Here is a 19,076-nt window from a genome sequence, read left to right on the forward strand (position 1 = left end):
CACAGTGCAGACAGTTTAATGCTCGCCACCCCCATCGCCATCTCCCACTGTCCTCCATGAGGCCCTCAGCCCCAGGGCACGCCTCACCCTGGAGCCCCAGACACTGTGCACAAGAGCATGCCACGCCTCAGCACCACCTTTCCCACCCCCAATGCCTAGGACTCCGAGGGGCTGTCTTTTCACTTCTGGGACCTAGGGGCAGACACCTCTGAGGGAGAAGAGGCACAGAGTAAAAAGGAAGAATGGTACTCTCACTCTAGAAGGTGAACAAGCTGCGTGTGGGGAGGGACAAGGAAAGGAGAGCTGTTAGATGGAGGGGGGACAGTAATGGGTCAGAATTCTGACTTCTCCAGGCCCAGGCCCTCCACTGGGAGGCAGGCTAACAGCCCGGCATAACAGCAGCCCCAAGGCGGCTCTGAACAGCACGGGCAGCCGGCAAAATGCACTCATAGCTGACGCCTCAAGGGCAACAGCTATAATTCTACGCCCTCAACACAGTCATGGCCCAGCAGTCTCCAGATGACTGAGCACCGACTATGGGGTGGCCATCCTAAGCGGGGGCAGTAGTTACCCCCGACTGCCTGCCCACCCATCAGGGGTGACACCTTCCTACAGCCAACTGAGGTGCTCCTCCTCGTAGTGCTGGGGGTCGATGAAGGGCCGGTCGATAGAGCGGATCATCAGCTCCCCACAGTACACACACTCAGCGGCCACCAGTTCATCAAGGTCAGCCTTGAGCTGTTCCCGGCTGGGCCCCCCAGCAGCAGCCCCACCCTCCGCCTCCTTCACCCGGGCAGAGCCCTTGGCAGGGGGTGGGGCGGCCCCTAGCTTTCGCTGCAGCTCCTCGAGCCGGGCCTGCTTGTAGGCTGGCAGGCCAGGCCGCACGGCCTGCAGCAGGCAGTCAGCATGGAACATGTGACCACAGAGGAAGAGGTAAAAAGGGCGGTTGAGCAGGGGGAAGTCGCAGGTGGCACATTTGTCCTGGGGTTCCACGGCGCCATAGCGGCCCCGCAGCTCCTGCAGGTCTCGCCGGATGCGCTGGGCGCTGGCTGTGGCCTCCTCCATCTCCCGCTGCAGCTCCTGGATGTGGTGGTTGTAGGCTTTAAGCGAGCTGCAGATCGCCTCCTTAAAGTGGTCGATGGTGACAAAGTCCGGAAAGAAGGGCAGCACATCCTCAATCTTGAGCAGGGGGCAGCTGGCCAGGCAGGCCATGGCCGTCTGCACATCTTCCTCCTCCTGCACCACGTGCCGTGCGATCTTCAGCCACAGCTTCTTGCGCAGTTCCTCATCTTCCTCGGGCAAGTCAGCACACTGCTTAGCCAGGTCCACGTCCACCTGTGGGGAGACCATGAGTGTTGGGGTCAAGCTGTCCCCCCCGCCCCGGATAGAGACTGGGAGAGACAGATGCCCAGGGAGAACCTGGGCCTGAGGAGAAGCCCCAGTGCAGGATTCCCAGATCCCTGGCAGCAAGCAAGGTTGGGGGCCAGGATAGGAAGTTATGTCAGTAATGGACCTGTCCCTGTCACAGCTATGTAAAAACTACTTACGATGAAGGGGATTCAGTGTTAATGAATTTAAAAATCACCTGGGGAACATAGTCAAAATACAGATTTTTGGACCCCACCCTCAGACATTCTGATTCAGTAAGTCTTGGGTTCAGATCCAGACACTAACATTTTAAATAGCACTTCATGTGATCCTAAGGCAGGAGATGATTCATGATTTGAGAAACAGAACTCAGCACCTTCCCCTTCTGCAATTGCAACCATAATGCAATAGCTAGCTTGTACATAGAATTACCTTTGTACCAGGCACTGTTCTGAGTGCTTTTCATATACAGTAATTTAATCAACCCTATGAGGTAAGCACTATGATAGTACCCCCATTTCACAGCTGAATTATCTGAGGCACAGAGAGGTTCAGAAATTAGACTGAGGCCACACAGCTTAGGCAAGTGGCATGACCAGAATTCAAACCCTGACTTCAGAGTTCATGTTCTTAACCTCTACACTACAACACCTCTCTGCAAGGGAAGCCAGTACCTGCTGGCCAGATCCCCCCATCCCCCTTCAGTATCTGAAGCTACTGCTCTCCAGGCCCCTCTCCTGGATGGGGTCAAGCCTCATTTGCTCACCTGAAGGGCCAGATCCACAGCCTCCTCATACAGCTCCAGGACCTTGTAGACATGAACACAAGCACGGTGGTGGCCGTGCTCAGCGCAGAGCCGCAGCGCATACTTGAGGTCGTAATGCACGCGGTGCGGGCTGGCCCCGGCCTGCTCGAGGTAGGCCAGCAGAGAGGCTGGCTGGCCTCGGGCATACAGAGACAGCAGGTAATTGTGAATGGCCTGCTCAGTCTCGCCCAGCACGTTCACGCAGAACTCCATGTAGCGGATGGCCTGGCTCACCTGCTGGGCCTCGCCGCCCTGGCTATAGTTTACCAGGGCAGGGATGAGCTGCCGGGCATCCAGCCGGCTGCCCAGCTCAATCCAGGCGTCCACCAGCTGGCGGGGGATGTGACGGATGAGGATGGGCGAGAACTTGTAGAAGAGCTGAGGGTCACGATGGCGGGCAAGCACGGCAAGGGCCTCCTCGTAGGCCTCATGCTGGCAGTGGTATGCCACCACCCGCTCATAGTCCTGCATGATCACAGCAAAGTACACCATGTGTTCCGTGTCCCCATGGCTGGCGAGCAGCTCGTGGATGGAGGCCCGGCTGGCGAAGAGCCACTCCTTGTGGCGGGGGCTGCTGAGGAAAGCACGGAAGCGCTCCCGTGTCTCCCGGTAGAGGTTCAGGGCTTCCGGATCACCCTGCAGAGCCCCGAGCCGGCTCAGGTAGAGCTCCGTGAGCCAGGTGGTAAGCAGCGTGGCCTGGGTACGCTCGGCTGGCTTCAAACCAGCCAGTTTTCGCTGCAGGAACTCAGCCAGAGCCTCCTCCTGTCGGGCCTCCAAGAACTTGAGGGCGATCTCCTCAAAGTAGCTCTGGGTCAGGGCGTAGCAGCGGGCGCTCTCCAGGTAACGACGCTGGCGAAAGCAGAAATCAGCCTCCCGGGCCAGGACCGTGTCCAGGCAGTCTGGCCGCTCTCGACAATACTCTTTGGCCAGGTCGAAGCGGTTCATGTCCAGGTAGGTGCGCCAGACATCTCGGGCCTCCCGCTGCACATGGTAGCGGAAGACAGCCCGTTCGGTGTAGGCCCACAGGTGGCCCGTGGAGGAGTCCTTCACCATGTGCTTCAGCGGCCCAAACTTCTCCAGGAAGTGGTCCCGCAGCACCACCTGCCCTGTCAGCGTGCACACCGCCTCCACCCGGTCCGCCAGCAGCAGCAGGAAGTGGAACTGGGTGAGGACGATGGCCAGGGGTGGGCTGGCCCCAGGACCTACCTCCTCTGGGTACTCCCAGACTCGCTCCTCACTCAGCAGGGAGTCAGGACGCCCACAGTCCAACGCTCCATACAGCACGCCATCCCCCATCATCCAGGCGAAGGCCCGGGGTGCAGAGCGCAACTTAGGGGTATAGAAGGCCAACTCGCTGTAGCCCAGACTGCTGGGGAACTCACGGAAAGGGGGTGGGTGGTCAGCGTAGGCAGCAAAGAGCCCTGAGAAGCCCTGGGCCTCAGCTCCCTCTGCTGCTCGGCCTATGAACTGGAAGAGGCGCTGCCGAGTGGTGGCGATAACAAAGCCACGGCCATCAGGGCCCCGCTCGGCCTCAAGGGAGCACACAGGCGCGGGACCCCCTTCTTCATTTAGCACGTACAATGGACGGAAGTAGAGATCCGGGGCAGGGCCAAAAAGCCCACCCTCGCTGGCTGAGAGCTCTGCTTCGAAGATCTGGCCTTGAGCAGTGCCGACCAGGATGGGGCCTGTGCTGTTCTCAGTGCCCAGTGCCTTGTTCCAGCCCACACTCTCCACCAGCTGCCCCTTCCAGCGCGCCAGGGGCCGGACCTTCTGTCCATTACGGTTCACGTAGAGGACCTCAGTGCTGCTCAGAGCAATCAGCAGGTGAGAGCCTGGAGTGGGGAGAGCATGGCACCCTAGAGGATGCTGCCATTGCCCTTAGCCTCCCCCATGTCCCTCCCCCCAGATCCCACCCACCCAAGGCAGGGACTTACACTCAGCACCAACTCCCCCAACTTCAGACCTCCGCCACCACTCACCAGTATGGTCCAGGAACATCTTGTGAACTTTGGCATCATCCTTGCGCCCCAGCTCCACATGGTTGGGTTCGTTTGCTTTGCCCAAGTCAATGCTGTCAGGATAAGAGGCACAACATCACTCCAGAGAAGGACAGACCTCTTTATAATCTGATGAAAGCCATAGCCTCTCTTCCCTGAAATCTACATATATGCATAAAATGCTTTTTTTTTTTGAGGAAGATTAGTCCCAAGCTAACATCCACACCCATCTTCCTCTACTTTATATATGGGACACCTGCCACAGCATGGCTTGATAAGCGGTACGTAGGTCTGTACCTGGGATCTGAAGCAGCCAACTGTGGGCCACCGAAGCGGAGCACGGGAACTTAACCGCTACACCACTGGGATGACCCCTACACATAAAATTCTGAATGCAATCCCCAAAGGCACTCTGAAACACACACAGGGGCCTACTTAAGAACACTCGGCTCTGAGGGGCTGGCCCCATGGCCGAGTGGTTAAGTTCGCATGCTCCGCTTCAGCAGCCCAGGGTTTCGCCAGTTCGGATCCTGGGCGCAGACATCCTGGCACTGGTCTTCAGGCCACATTGAGGCGGCATCCGACATGCCACAACTAGAAGGACCCACAACTAAAATATAGAATTATGTACCTGGGGGATTCGGAGAGATAAAGCAGAAAAAAGAAAGAACTCTTGGCTGAGAATTCCCCCACCTCATTTTGAGCAGTGACTAAGCAGATGTCTTTTCCCTCTGCTCCACACATCTCCAGTGCAGCCGGGAAGATGGGCAGGGGTATCCCAAATTGCTGGGGTCAAAAGGGAACAATGAATGGTAGCTAATGGTTACTGGGCACTTTCTATATACCCAGCACCATGCCAAGAGCTTAATCTAGTATTATCTGCATTAATCTTCATAATAACTTTGAGGGGTGCTCCTGTTTATTTTATTAAATTCTTTTCAAAGTACACGCTCAATCTAATTAAAGAATCAAATTGAAAAGATGTATAAAGAAAAAGTTAATGATTTTCTTCTCTAACACTTCATTCCCAATGGAGAAAACTGATGTTAACATCTTTCTCCATGCTCATAACATAAATAGGGCTGTTTTGTCACTGTTTTTACAAAAATGCCTTCATATTGTGTATATATGTGTATGATACTAATTTGTAACTTGCTTTTCTCACTTACTGATATTTCATGAACAATCCACTGGGTCAACAGATACAGCTCTAGCTCAGTGTTTTAATAACTGACTAATATTCCCTTTTACGGCTGAACCATAATTTAATCACCAGTTTCCTGTTGATGGGCATTCAGCTTGGGTCCAGTTTTTCCTACCATAAATAATACTGCTATCACTCTCCTTGTACCTGTAGCCTTGCAAATTGGTACGATCCTTTTTATAGCTATGTATTCCCCAAAGTGGGATTGCTGGGTCAAAATTAGAGGTATTTAAAATTTTAACACAGGGCCAGGCCCCTGGCCGAGTGGTTAAGTTCTCGTGCTCTGCTTTGGCGGCCCAGGATTTCACCGGTTCGGATCCTGGGCGCAGACATGGCACTCCTCATCAGGCCATGCTGAGGCGGCGTCCTACATGCCACAATTAGAAGGACCAACAACTAAAAATACACAACTATGTACCAGGGGGCTTTGGGGAGAAAAGGAAAAATAAAATCTTTAAAATAAATAAATAAAATTTTAACAAACATTGCCAGATTACTTTTCCAAAACATGGTGGCAATTTATACTCTCAGCAGCAATGTGTGAGAGTCCACTTCTGTGTACCTTCACCAGCACTATATACTAGTTTTTAATTTTTGCCAATCTGATGGGTTAAAAAAAATGGTATCTTATTGTTTTTTTAATTTGCATTTCCCAGAGACTGAGAATATTCTCAGCTTTTACTGGAAATCCGAAGTGCCCTTTCTGTGAACTGCTTGTTTACATTCTTTGCCTCCCTCTTCCACTGAATTCTCTTTTTCTTATTAATTTGTAACGGTTTTTTAAGGAACAAGAATGTAAACCTTTAGTTATTTGTGAAACAGATTATTTTCCCACCATCTTTTGTGTTGACCTAATTCATAGTGCTTTTTTGTTTTTATTTTGTCATGAAATTACTATGTAGTTAGATATATCTACCTTTTTCCCTGTGGCTTCTGGATTTTTTTAGCTTACGTAAGAAGGTCTCCCTTCAGGCCAAGAAGATAGAAATTTATTAAACGTTCTTTTAATATTCACATTATTTTTTATATTTAAATAAGTATTCCACCTAGAATTCATTTTTGTAAAAGAGGCTTAGCTCTGTTTTACCCAAATGATTATTCTGGATAGATAAACAATTTTGCTGACACCTTTGTCATATATTATTTCCATCTATTTATTTATTTTTATTTCCAGTTATAGTGAGATATAATTTCCATTATAGTGGATTTATTTCAGGACTTAGACAGTTCCACTGATCTATATGACTAACTTGTGGGATGGTACTATCTTTAACAGATGAAGGCACACATTAGAGAAGATTCCACAGCTGGTAAATGGTAGAGCTGGGATCTGAGTCCAGGTCTATCTGATTCTTAGCTACTACACTACACTGGTTCTCTCTGGGAAGGGATAGGGTATTTCCTGAAAACTCCAAATCCACTGCTTTACCAGCCCAGAGTGGAAGAAAGGCCCCAGTGAGCTAACAGTCCCCCAAACACCACCAATCCACTCCCTACTCCTAAACCTTTTGGGCCTCAGTTACCGGAGCAGTGTATCCTTGCCCAGGCTCATGCAGAGCTGATTGCAGGAGACAACAAGACTGGTGATCCGCTCGGAAGGGGTAAAGTCAATGCGCTGCTTCGTGAAGATGGGGACTTCCTTCTCCAGCTGGGCGTTCACATACCCTGCAGGTGAGGAGCAAAGAAAAGGTTTGCTGTGGGAAAGACTGAGAAAGGGCAAGGAGAGGCAGCAACGAAACAGGGCTCCTCTCCACTTTCCCAGCATATTCCTACCCCAGGACCTTGGTTAACAGTTTAATATCAATATATCAAGTAGTTTGTCAATCACCTCTCCATTAGGGGTCCTGGGCTTTTCCCACACTTCTGACAGCAGGGAGGGGTTGATTCTTTGAGCCCTTGGGATGCTGTCACACCACAATGCACCTGTCCCCACTGGTAATGGGAGGAAGGGGTTGGGCTTTCTCCCTTGTCAATCTTTGGCCCAGCCACCCCAGCTCAACTAGAGTCTAGTTCCACTCTTTCCCCTCCTCCTTGACCATGCAGTAATGCTCTCAGTGAGTCTCCAGGAGAACAAGGGCAGAGGGAGCCCTGGGGACCCTCCCATCAGTTGGTTAACAAACTGCAGCTGCTCTCTCTCCAGCCTTAACTCCCATTACCGTTGCTCAAAATATCCCAGCACTTCATCCCCTCTGCCAACTCTACTACTTTCTACCAAATTTTCCCCTCAACTCCAGGCTGCACCCAGCTCTAGAAAAGGCCTAAAACACTTCATTTTTCCCTGTTCAGTGACAAAGTTCCCTCCAGGACCATCCCCCCTCCCCTACAACACTCCCCTTTCCTCAGTTTCTTTCCCCCACTCTCTTCCTCCCACCTCCAGAAGGGGCCTGGCGAGAAAAGCACAGAACCAGGTTAAACCTGGAGCCTATTCTCAGTTCTCCCAACTGCGGCCCTGCAGGCAAGTCACTTCCTTATCTGGGTCCCGGTTCCCTCTTAGAAGGACCCTAAGTGTAGGGCCTAGATCACGCGATTGCTCTTGCTGCTCTTCCAAACTTCGACCATCCACAGAGCCTTAAGAGAATCAGGGGCCTAGCTCCGGACTGCATGTGAAGGAGGTGAACCGAGCTCTCGGAGCCACCCTCCCCGCTCCTCCCCCGCAGGTGCCAAGAGGGCCAAGAGGGCCAAGAGGGGCAGCGGCGCCCTGCCCTCCCTTACCCGAGTGGGGGATGCCCACGCTGGGGCAGCCAGGCTGCAAGACGGCTGAGCGGGACAGGGAGTCCTCGTATTCATCCAGGATGGACGCCATGGTGCCCGGCTTCTGGGATTACAACAGGGTTCCCCCCAGGGATCCCGGTCGCCCCAGAGTAGAAGCTGCGGCTCCCCAGCCTCGACAGGGATCTGACAGATCCTGCCACTCCGCCGCCGACTCCTCCCCCTTTAAAACCCTGAGGATCTTCTCCCTCTTGCCTTATAGAGCGGGAAGACCGGCGGGCCCGCCCCCTTAAACGTGGCGCAGTTCTGCACCCTGCTCCCTCCCCCAAGAGACCACCGGCTCCCCTCCGCCGATGCAGGCGGTCCCAACCTCGCCCCGGCAGCTCAGCTGACTCCCGCCCCCGGGACGCGCGCCTATTACGTAACTTCCGGGTTCTCTCCCCTCCCCCCCACGCACGCTCGTGCGGGAACGTCGCCCCGCCGGCCCCCCGGAGGCGTGGTGCGACCTGCGGGGGCGGGGCCGGGGCCCAGTCTGCGCTGGCTGGCGGGAGCCGGGAGCGCTGCGGCAGGGCTCGGCCTGGGGCAGGGCTCGGCCTGGGGGCGGAGCCCTGAACGCTTCCGACCTGGAGGCGAGCGGGGTGGAGAGCCGGCCCTGCGGAACGCCAGCCCCTCCCTCCAGACCCTGCTGCAGTTCCCGGCCTTGACACTAGGCGGCAATGTCGGCTTCCTCAGCCCCCTCTGCAACCCGCCCAGCGCTGTCCAGCCGCAGCCTCGGAGCCGGTCCCCAGCACCTTTCATGCCCAGGCTTCCCTCCCTCTCTCAGATGGACCGCTCAGCCTCCCTGTCTGGCTCCCGCTCCCACCTTTCTAAAGAGCCCGCTGCCCTAGGTCTGCAGGAGAACCTCCCGTTCCGCGATCTAATCGCTGTCTTGACCCTGCTTCACAAGGCACAGGTAAGCAGTCCTGGCCTCTCCTCCCAACTCCAGGGGCCCACCAGCCTCCAGAAAGTGGCCGCGCTGGTGGGCCGGCCAGCGGGAAGCCATGTGCTTCTTAATCTGCTTCTAGCTTGCTCCGTAATGCTTCCTCTGTGTGAGGGGAGACAGAGAGGAGGCAGAGATCATGAGGCACCGCTAAGGAGTGCTTGGCCACTTCCATTCGCTCATTAACCAAAATGGTGTTGAGCAGTTACTCTGTGCCTGGCCTTGGGCTAGGTGCTGGGGTCACAGAGATAAGTACAATACCGTCCTTGAAGGTCATAATCCAGCAGGGACGATGGGCCAGTAATAGGTACTTAATGCTAGAAAAGCGATAGGAAGCACACTGGTTCCACAAGTGAGCGCATGCTCTGTGCCAGGCACTTTTCCTGGCTCTGGGAGCACGGTAGAGACAAAAATCTCTGCCCTCGTGGGGCGTAAACAGGGACGTGGCCACAGCGCTGTGGGAGCTCGGAGGAGCGGGGAACAAATACCGGCAAAGCCTAGGAGGAACAAGGGACAAGTGATGTTGGAGGCACATGAGGAGTCCTAAGTGGCAGAACTGCGAGGGTTCCGGTGCCGACTGCGGTTGGCTTTCCTTCTTCCACCAGCCTCGGCGACCCCGACGGAGTCTGTTTCCTTCTGGGGCCCATGGGATCTATCTTGCTAAAGTGGAAGGCTCTTGGCCAGGGTCACCGCTGTCCTGGCTTTAACGGGAAGCACCCGCGTAATGACTAAGAGCGCCCCCTTAACTCTCAAAAGCGTCCAGGTTTGCACCGTACATTGTGTGGTCACTCTACTGTCGCAGAACTTCCCTGCCAGGAGCGGAGGACTGGGCTCTCACCTGCCCCCAACAAGCGCCCCCTGGGTGGAGTGGCCCTGGCCCGGGAGAGGGCGACAAGATAAGTGATCCAAGATAACTTCCCGCCGCACCCCCGTCCCGCTTCTCCGCCCCGGGCCTGCGACGCTGCTGGGGCCACGCCCTGCAGGCTAGGTCCGAGGAAGGAATTTGGCCGACCTGGGCGGTAGGCAGGAGGTTTCCGCCCTGGGAAAGGTGATCCCAGGCAGAGCACTGCCCTGCTCCGTGCATAAGGCTCCACCCCAGATCACCTGCGGATTGCATTAGGTCCAGGCAAAGGTCAGATAATCATAAAAGGTACCTTTACTGAGTACAACAATGTGCCAAGACCCACACTAAGTTCCTAATATTCATTATTTCATTTTACCCTCACACTAACGCTGTGAAGTAGGCACTGCTCTTTCCCCCACATTACAAAAGCGGATGCTGAAGTTCAGAATGGTGGAGCAATTTGTCCAAGGTCATCTGACCAGGAAGTGGGGAAGGAGGCAATATTCAAATCCAAGCAGATGCTGAAGCGTTCACCACCACAATGCCCACGCTCCGGATGTAAGCTGAGGGAGGGGGGTACAGGTGATTCTTCAGGTCTGGACTTTGCAGAGTGTCCCTCTGCATGGAGCGGGTCCCAGCATAGGAGGGATGTCTCAGGGACACAGAATTCTTCCAGCCACCTCCTTGCTATCCCCAAAGCCTCCCTCTTGAGTACCACTGCTCTCTGGGATGTATGGGGTGGGGCTTAAGTGGGCCTCGCTTGCTACAGACTCAGTCCATCCTTCCTGTTGAATTGATTATGGCAGTACTCCTCCACATCGTCATTCTTCAATCCTTAGGCTGGACTTTGGAGTAAGAGCCAGAGACCAGCTGTCCTGTCCCGGCCCAGTTACTCACTAGCTGTGACATGGCACATATGATGCTCTTAGCTTCAGTTTCCTCATCTACAGAAATGATATAACGATACTTAGTTAGTACGTCTGTGTTGAAGAGTAAATGAGGTGATCTAGGTGAAAGCTCATTGCTATAGCCTAACGTCAAACATAGAGCATGTGCTCAATAAACTCTAAATGCGGCTTTAATCTGATAATTACCCTCAAGTCCACCTCCTCCGGGAAACCTCTCTAGACCACAACTTGCCCCTCAGAACTGCCATGGCTTTTCTTGTCCGGGCCACTTACTGTCACCTAATTATGAAGCGTGGGCATTTTGCTTTGATATCACAGATGCTGATTGTGGGGAATAACCTAAACATTCCTGAGCACAGGAATACACCGGTGCCTTAGGGAACTCACAGCTGGAGCTACAGAACCACGAGCTCTTAACCCTCAGAATCCATGTGGCAGCTGCCAGGAGAGTAAGGGCTGGGCCACAGAGAAAGAGGATTGGTGTACGAAACCAGGTGAACTAACACTTGAAGGGCATGTACAATTTCCAAGGGCAAAAAAAGGGAGGCATTAGGGAGGACTCAAGAGAACCAGGAGCAAAGACCTGCAATCAATATGAAGTCTAGGGGGAAAGCTGGAGCCCGTGGGGGGAGGGCAGTGGACCCAGCTGTGGCCAGATTGTGAAAGTTATTGACAGGGCCACCAGAAGGCTTTGTTTGGGGATGAGATCATCAGATGCGGCCTCTAGAAGGATGGATGGTGGCTTGGGTGGAGTCCCCATCAGAGAGGATGAGACCTCGGGCAGAAGCAGAGAGGAGGTGAGAGCCCAACCCAGAGAAAGAGAGATTAGACTAGGAAGACTCCGGGGAGACATTTCTGAGGAGGGGTCCACTGGACTTAGCATCAAGTTAGATGTGCGGGGTTGGGGGCAGGGAGTGCAGGACAACTCCTGGGGAGACCTGGCCAATGGTGCAGTGTCACCACCTTCCAGGAGGAGGAAGAGCTGGGGTCGGGGGCGGTGCAGATGTCACAGGACTGAGCCCAGTCTGGACAGTTGCACGTGAGACCCCCACGGGGGCAGTCACTAACTCACTAATACATATTTACAAGAGAATTGCAAAAACGAGCTTTCTCATGCTTCAGTTTCTACCTTTGTGAAATGAGAAAAATCTATCTGATAGCACTGTAAGTATTATAGGATATGATGCAGATCACTCGGCACTGTGCCTATTCCTAGAAAATGCTCAGTACAGGTTAACTGTTCGTAGTAATTGTTGACGGAATGAAGACCCAGACCAAAAGGAATGATTTGCTTGATTTAAGTGAGTCATTCGGTTTTTAAAAGTAGACTTTCTTTCTGAGTATGGGTTTAGATTTACAGAAAAAGTGAGAAGGTAGTAGAGAAGATAGTAGAGAAGATAGTGAGAGTTTCCAGAAACCTCGCTCCAGTTTCCCTTACTACGGACATCTTACGTTAGTTAAAATTAGTGAACCAATACTGAAGCATTATTATTAACTAAAGTCCATGCTTCAGATGTCCTTAGTGTTTCCCTGATGTCCTCCTCCTGTTCCAGGATCCCACCTCACGTTTAGTTGTGTCCCCTTAGGCCCTGTGGACTGTGGCAGATTTCAGACTTTCCCTATCTTAGATGACCTTGGCAGTTTGGAGGAGGGCTGGGCAGGGGTTTTGTAGGAAGCTCTGCATTGGGATTTGTCTTTTCTCAGGATTAGACTGGGGTTAAGGGTTTTGGGAGGTAAAGTCTCATTATCATCACATCATATCAACGGGTACATACCATCACCGTGACTTAACCCTGATGGTGTTGACCTTGATCGCCCGGCTGAGGTGGTGTTTGTCAGGTCTCTCCACTGTAGAGTGACTCCTTCCCCTCTTCCCACACGGTCCTCTTTGGAAGGCGGTCACTGCACACAGCCCACGGCTACGGAGGGGGAGGTAATGCTTCCTTGGGGGTGAAGTTTAAATCACTCAGGATCCTTCTGCATGGGCGATTTAGAAATCTGTTTTTAACTTTAATTTTTAATCAGCATAATATGTGTATACATTTTAAAAGAGAGAGCTACAAGACTTATTAAAGAAACCAAGCCGTCCTTCACCTCATCGCCAGGTAAACTCCATCGGGTCTGTTATCTCTCAGTGCTGATCTAAGGATATTCCCAGAGTGCACCCTGCCCCTCTAGACACTTGAGTATGGTCTTGGAGGTTTGCTCCCTCTGGACTGGCTTCCCTGATGGTCCTCCCCTTGCCAGGATCAGGGCCCTTCGGGGTGGTCCCTCAGCCCTCTGTGCCGATCGTCCCACATTATGATCACCCTGCATTACACTTGCCTGGTAACTTCTGTCTGTCTGTCTGTCTTTCTCTCTCTCTCTCTCTTCTTCCCCCCTCCCTACCTCTCTACCTGTCCCTCCTCTTCCTCCACTCCCTCCCTCCTCCTCCCCACCACTTCTTCCCCTTCCCTTCCTCTCCCCCTTCCTCTTGTCCCTGGGCCCTCTGCTATAAGCTCCCTGAGGGCAGGGAGAGGTGTCTGCACACCTGCTCCTGGTGCAGGGCCCTGGGCACTGTTGGCTCCTGTTAAAACATGCTGAAGGAAAGAAGGCCCTCGGCCTCTTCACAACCCTTTCCAAGAGGCTGTAAATCTCTTCTCCTTCCTGTTTGGTTCCCTTCCAGATGTTTCCAAACCTACCTGAATCGCCCCAATTCTCAAAAAGCCTTCTCCCCTCCCTGTTACTGTCATCCCCTCTCTCACTGAATGAACGTCAAGGCCCCTCCCAAGGCATGTATGGGCCCAGCCCACCCTCCTTCTTCCCACCACCTTCTGGGGATGTAGGCCGGGTGGCCCAAGAGAAGGCCCCGGGCGGGAGGGGCCAGGACACTTGTTGACGTGGAGATAAAGCATCCTCAGGTCAGCAGTCCTCAGACTGGGATTCACCTGTCCTTAGGGGCGCAGAAGGCTCTCCCCAGGGGCGCAGGCACCACATGGTTTTAAGGGAATCAGTGTCCAGAGCCTCAGCTTCCCTGGGCTCTTTCCTAAAAGTGACCAGCAGGAGAAGGCACCTGGGAGCAAGGGGCAGTTCGTGTCCCCCCACCCGCAGGTCCCCATCCCCCGTCCCCGCCCCTACTTCTCAAAAGAAAAGTGCACCCGCACCCCTTGGGGCATTACTTCAGGTCATACAGATTCCCAGGGAGCCCAGCCAAGAGACCACTGGAATTCTCGTCAGTGTTCCCACAGAGAGAATAAAGACCAGGTGTCGGGGCCAGCCCTGTGGCCAAGTGGGTAAGTTTGCGCGCTCTGCTTCAGTGGCCCGGGGTTTCGGCAGTTTGAATCCTGGGTGTGGACATGGCACTGCTCATCAAGCCATGCTGAGATGGCGTCCCACATGCCACAACTAGAAGGACCCACAACTGAAAATATATAACTATGTACTGGAGGGGCTTTGGGAGGAAAGGAAAAGAAAAAATAAAATCTTAAAAAAAAAAAAAAAAAGACCAGGTGTCAAGTCCTTTGTGAATCAAATGGTTTCTAGTTCTTTAATTTCAATACGATTTGAAAACTTAATCAGGTTTTAGCTGACTGGAAAAAAAAATCACTAATATTTTTGGTGTACAGTTTGAAAGGGGGTCAAGTAATCAGGTAAACTTGCCGTACTATATACCTCCTTCCATTTCCATCTAACAGGCTGTGTGAACGGATTTCTCCACATTTACGTCAACACAAAACAACAAAATATCCGAAGAGAACTGATGGTAAACTTTCTCTCACTCAAGTATTCTGTCCACAAAGACATGAACTAATTGAAAATAAAAACAAAAAAGCCCTACGAATTCGTCAAATGATGTATTTCCTTTTTTTTAATTGTTTTTTGTTGTTTGTTTGTTTTGGGGGTTTTTTTGAGGAAGACTGACCCTGAGCTAACATCTGCTGCCAATCCTCCTCGTTTTGCTGAGGAAGACTGGCCCTGAGCTAACATTCGTGCCCACCTTCCTCTACTTTATATGTGTGATGCCTACCACGGCGTGGCTTGCCAAGTGGTGCCGTGTGCGCACCCGGGATCCGAACCAGCGAACCACGGGCCGCTGAAGCAGAATGTGTGCACTTAACCATTGTGCTACCAGGCCGGCCCCCTCAAAGGATGTATTTCTAATATAATTTTACTTTTTATGTGTAATTATTATGAAAATGTGTAATATATTTATGTTTTGATCAGTTGAATCATAATTGTAATATATTCATTCAAAAGAAAACAATGTTAAGAGCCTTATAGTATCAAGAAACACAACATTATAACGTTCAAAAAATGTATAGACTATTTACAAATAATTAGGATGATATATCAATAAAAACTTTCAAGCATAATGTGCATTACAGTGCGAATGGAAACAGAGAAAATGAATATTGTAAAATTTTCAGCTGTTAAAGTAGAGCTTGTTCATATATTTTTTAAATGGATGAGGGAGAGTATCAAATTGCTTTGGTATTTAGATTCTAATGCATCCACTTATAAGAGTGAGGTAACAGTTTTGTTTAAACATTAATGTGTACAGTATGCGAGAAGTTACTCTTTTGCAACTATTTGGTTTTAAAATGAAAAGTTTTACAGTACGAAGATTTCTCAAAAAATTAAAAATAGAAATACCATACGACCCAGTTATCCCACTACTGGGTGTTTATCCAAAGAACTTGAAATCAACAATTCAAAGAGACTCATTCACCCCTATGTTCCTTGCAGCATTATTCACAATAGCCGAGATGTGGAAGCAACCCAAGTGCCCCTGCTACTGATGAATGGATAAAGAAGATGTGGTATGTATATACAACAGAATACTACTCAGCGATAAAAGAGACAAAATGGTCCCATTTGCAACAACATGGATGGACCTTGAGGGTATGATGTTAAGTGAGATAAGCCAGAGAAAGACAAACGCCACATGATTTCACTCATAGGGGGAAGATAAACTAACACACTGACAAAGAGAACGGATTAGTGGTTACCAGAGGGGAGGGGGGTAAGGGGGTGGGCACAAGGGGTGAAGGGGCACATTTATATGGTGACTGACGAATAATAATGTACACCTGAAATTTCACAGTTATAAACTATTATGACCTCAATAAAATTTTTTAAAAAAGAAAAGTTTTAGTTGTCAGTATAGTTTTATAAACTTCTTTTAGGGAGCATGGGGGTCTTGGTGGGGTCTATGCTTTGTGCCAGCACCACCTCTGCCAGGAACCCCTCCCAGGCTTTGCTCTCCCTGGCACCACTCTCTGAGCTGTTTCCAGGTCCCCCTTCTTTTCAGGAAATGGAACCTAACTCAGCCAGATGCTGTCGGACAAGTCATCTAGTTCCTCTGAGCTCCTCTCCTTTCCTCAGCTGTAAACCATCTCTAACATTCTGTGATTCTCTGAAAGCCAAACCCTTGATGCTGTCCGTTTAGAGACATCTGGAGGATAATGGTTTTCAGGGCACTGCCTGAGAGCCGGTTGCTGTGCTTCTTGTCTATCCCTTAGTCTAGGACTCATTTCAGAAGATCCTTCAGGGGCTGGCCCTGTGGCCGAGTGGTTAAGTTTGCGCGCTCTGCAGCAGGCAGCCCAGTGTTTCGTTGGTTCGAATCCTGGGTGCAGACATGGCACTGCTCATCAAACCATGCTGAGGCAGCGTCCCACATGCCACAACTAGAAGGACCCACAACGAAGAATATACAACTATGTACTGGGGGACTTTGGGGGGAAAAAGGAAAAAATTAAAACAAACAAAAAAACCCCCACAAAACTCTGAAAAAAAAAAAAGATCCTTCAGCCAAGAAGCCTTCTCTGATTAATGTAAAACCCAATAAAATCTAACAACCAGCCCTCCTTCTGCCTCCAACCTTTTAGATCATAAGATCTGACAAACTGTGAGTCCTGGGAAGTGCCTGTTGAATTGAGGCATGATTTGACATGTTTTTATTTATTTTATTTATTTATTTTTTTTTTTTTTGAGGAAGATTAGCCCTGGGCTAACATCTGCTGCCAATCCTCCTCTTTTTTGCTGAAGAAGATTGGCCCTGAGCTAACACCCGTGCCCATCTTCCTCTACTTTATATGTGGGACACCTGCCACAGCATGGCTTAACAAGCGGTGCATAGGTCGGCACCCAGGATCCGAACCGGTGAACCGCGGGCCACCGAAGCAGAATGTGTGAACTTAACCCTCGCACCACCGGGCCAGCCCATGACTTAACATGTTAATGTGCGTTTACACATGTGCACTATATCACACTGCACATGTCTGAATTAAACTTGCCTGTACTCACCCACATGGCCTTTGTAGAAACTGTTTTCTTTTTTTTTTTTTTTTAAGATTTTATTATTCCTTTTTGTCCCAAAGCCCCCCGGTACATAGTTGTGTATCTTTAGTTGTGGGTCCTTCTAGTTGTGGCATGTGGGATGCCTCCTCAGTGTGGCCCAATGAGCGGTGCCATGTCTGCGCCCAGGGTTTGAACCGGCGAAACCCTGGACCGCTGCAGCAGAGCACGTGAACTTAACCATTCAGCCATGGGGCCGGCCCCAAAACTGTTTTCAAATTTTTAAAAATGATGAGATTTTTGTATTAAAAATAGTAGCAAAAATACAACAATAAAATCCAAAATGTTTAAAAAGACCCCTAATACTTAGCACTGTGAGGTTGTGAAGCAACTGGAACTCAGTGCTGGTGAAGATATAAAATGGTGCAACCATTAACAGCCACTTAACATGCACTTACTTTATGACTGAGCAATTCCATACCTGGTTATTTACCCAAGCGAAAGAAAACATACGTCCACACAAAGATTTGTACACAAATGTTTATAACAGCTTCATTCATAATAGCCCCAAATTGGAAACAACTCAAATGGTCTATCAACAAGAGAATAGACAAACTCTGGTCCCCCCATACGATGGAATACTATTCAGCAATAAAGAAGAACCAACTACCCTTACACACAACAGCATGAATGAATCTCAAAACATACAGAGCTCCAGAAGCCACACGTGAGAGAGTACATGGAGTATGATTCTATCCATCTGAAATTCTAAAACAGACAAAAATTAAACTTTAGTGATGGAAAGCTGATCAGTGTTTGCCTGGGACCTGGCGTGGGATGGAGGGTTGACCAGAAAGGAGCAAGAAGGAACTTTTTAGGGGAGATGGAAATGTTTTGTATCTTGATTGTGGCGGTGGGGACACACTGGTCAAAACTCATTGAACGCTACACTTAAAATGTGTGCATCCTATGCGTAAATGATATCTCAATAAAGTTGATTACAACACCAAATTTTAAAAAGATCTCTGACCAAATGTCAGAATGGTATTTAGTGTTTATAAGGCAAAAGATAATAAAATAGTAGATAACCCGCTTTGTAGCCCATAATTCTTAAGGGGAGGACTGAAAAGAGAGTGTTGTTAGTGTGACAGACCTCGGCTCTGCAGTCCTGGCTCTCTCTTAGCCATGAGGCCTTGGGCAAGTCACTTAACCTCTATAGAGATTCAATTTCCTCATCAGTAAAATAAAGATAATAACCATATAGTTGGCCCTCCGTATCTGTAGGTTCCGCATCCACGGATTCAACCAACTAACCTCGGATCATGCACTATGTTTACCGTCTGCGATTGGTTGAATCCTCGAATGTGGAACCTGTGATTGCAGAAAGCCGGCTAAGGGTCTTGAGCATCTGCGGATTTTGGTATCCATGGAGGTCCTGACACCAATTCCCCGCAGATACCAAGGGACAACCGTACCAGTATATTAGACTGATGTGAATAAAATCTAATTTCTTTTTGTGTTCCCTATCTGGGTCACGTGAGACAAAATTCTGAATTGTACCTTACCTGACAAATTTGTACTGTTCATTCTCAGGCAGGGCCTTGACTTCATCTAAAAACACTTGCCATGACCCGGAGGGAAGATAATTATAATAATAGTGCCCCCTGCAGAGCACTCTCTCTGTATGGGCACTATTCTAAGCATTCTCTGTAATGCATTTAATCCCTACAACTTTCTACGAAATAGGTACTATTTTAATCCCGTTTTACTGACAGGAAAACTGCAGCCTGGAGAAGACAACAGCTAAGAAGTGACAAAACCTAGATACCTATCCACGTGCTTTGGTCCAGAGCCCAGGCTTTTGACCTCCAGTTAACCTGTCTCTTGTTCACAAAATTGTAATTTGAGATAAAGGAGGGGAAAGGAATTTGATTTAGAAATGCTAGCTTTATGCAAACTTAAGTGTGAACAAAAACCAGTACCTTT

At 50.3% G+C, this 19,076-nt stretch overlaps 2 protein-coding genes across 2 annotated transcripts in view; one reads left to right on the forward strand and one right to left on the reverse strand.

The window, feature by feature from the left end:
- Nucleotides 1-8,700, reverse strand: VPS18 (VPS18 core subunit of CORVET and HOPS complexes). Its single transcript, XM_008540624.2, has 5 exons — nt 8,087-8,700; nt 6,898-7,039; nt 4,153-4,244; nt 2,135-4,005; nt 1-1,335 (listed from the first exon to the last, which is right to left on the reverse strand). Exons 1-5 carry the CDS (start codon nt 8,175-8,177, stop codon nt 610-612), a joined length of 2,922 nt encoding a protein of 973 aa, XP_008538846.1. The 5' UTR covers nt 8,178-8,700; the 3' UTR covers nt 1-609.
- The window catches only part of RHOV (ras homolog family member V), a 20,713-nt gene continuing 10,236 nt past the window's right edge, over nt 8,600-19,076 (forward strand). The window contains exons 1-2 of the mRNA XM_070584025.1: nt 8,600-9,035; nt 15,540-15,613. The gene's annotated coding sequence lies outside the window, so the exon portion shown is untranslated. The remainder of the gene's footprint in view (nt 9,036-15,539; nt 15,614-19,076) is intronic.

This window comes from Equus przewalskii, chromosome 1 (genome assembly GCF_037783145.1).
Source record: "Equus przewalskii isolate Varuska chromosome 1, EquPr2, whole genome shotgun sequence".
Classification (NCBI taxonomy): domain Eukaryota; kingdom Metazoa; phylum Chordata; class Mammalia; order Perissodactyla; family Equidae; genus Equus; species Equus przewalskii.

Excerpts from the sequence above, each read along its gene's own strand:
- VPS18 (XM_008540624.2), bottom strand. The coding sequence starts at position 8,177 with ATGGCGTCCATCCTGGATGAATACGAGGACTCCCTGTCCCGCTCAGCC. Across the intron at positions 4,245-6,897 it reads GGCAAGGATACACTGCTCCG|CATTGACTTGGGCAAAGCAA; the intron begins GTAACTGAGGCC and ends TTATCCTGACAG. Across the intron at positions 4,006-4,152 it reads GATGTTCCTGGACCATACTG|GCTCTCACCTGCTGATTGCT; the intron begins GTGAGTGGTGGC and ends TCCCCACTCCAG.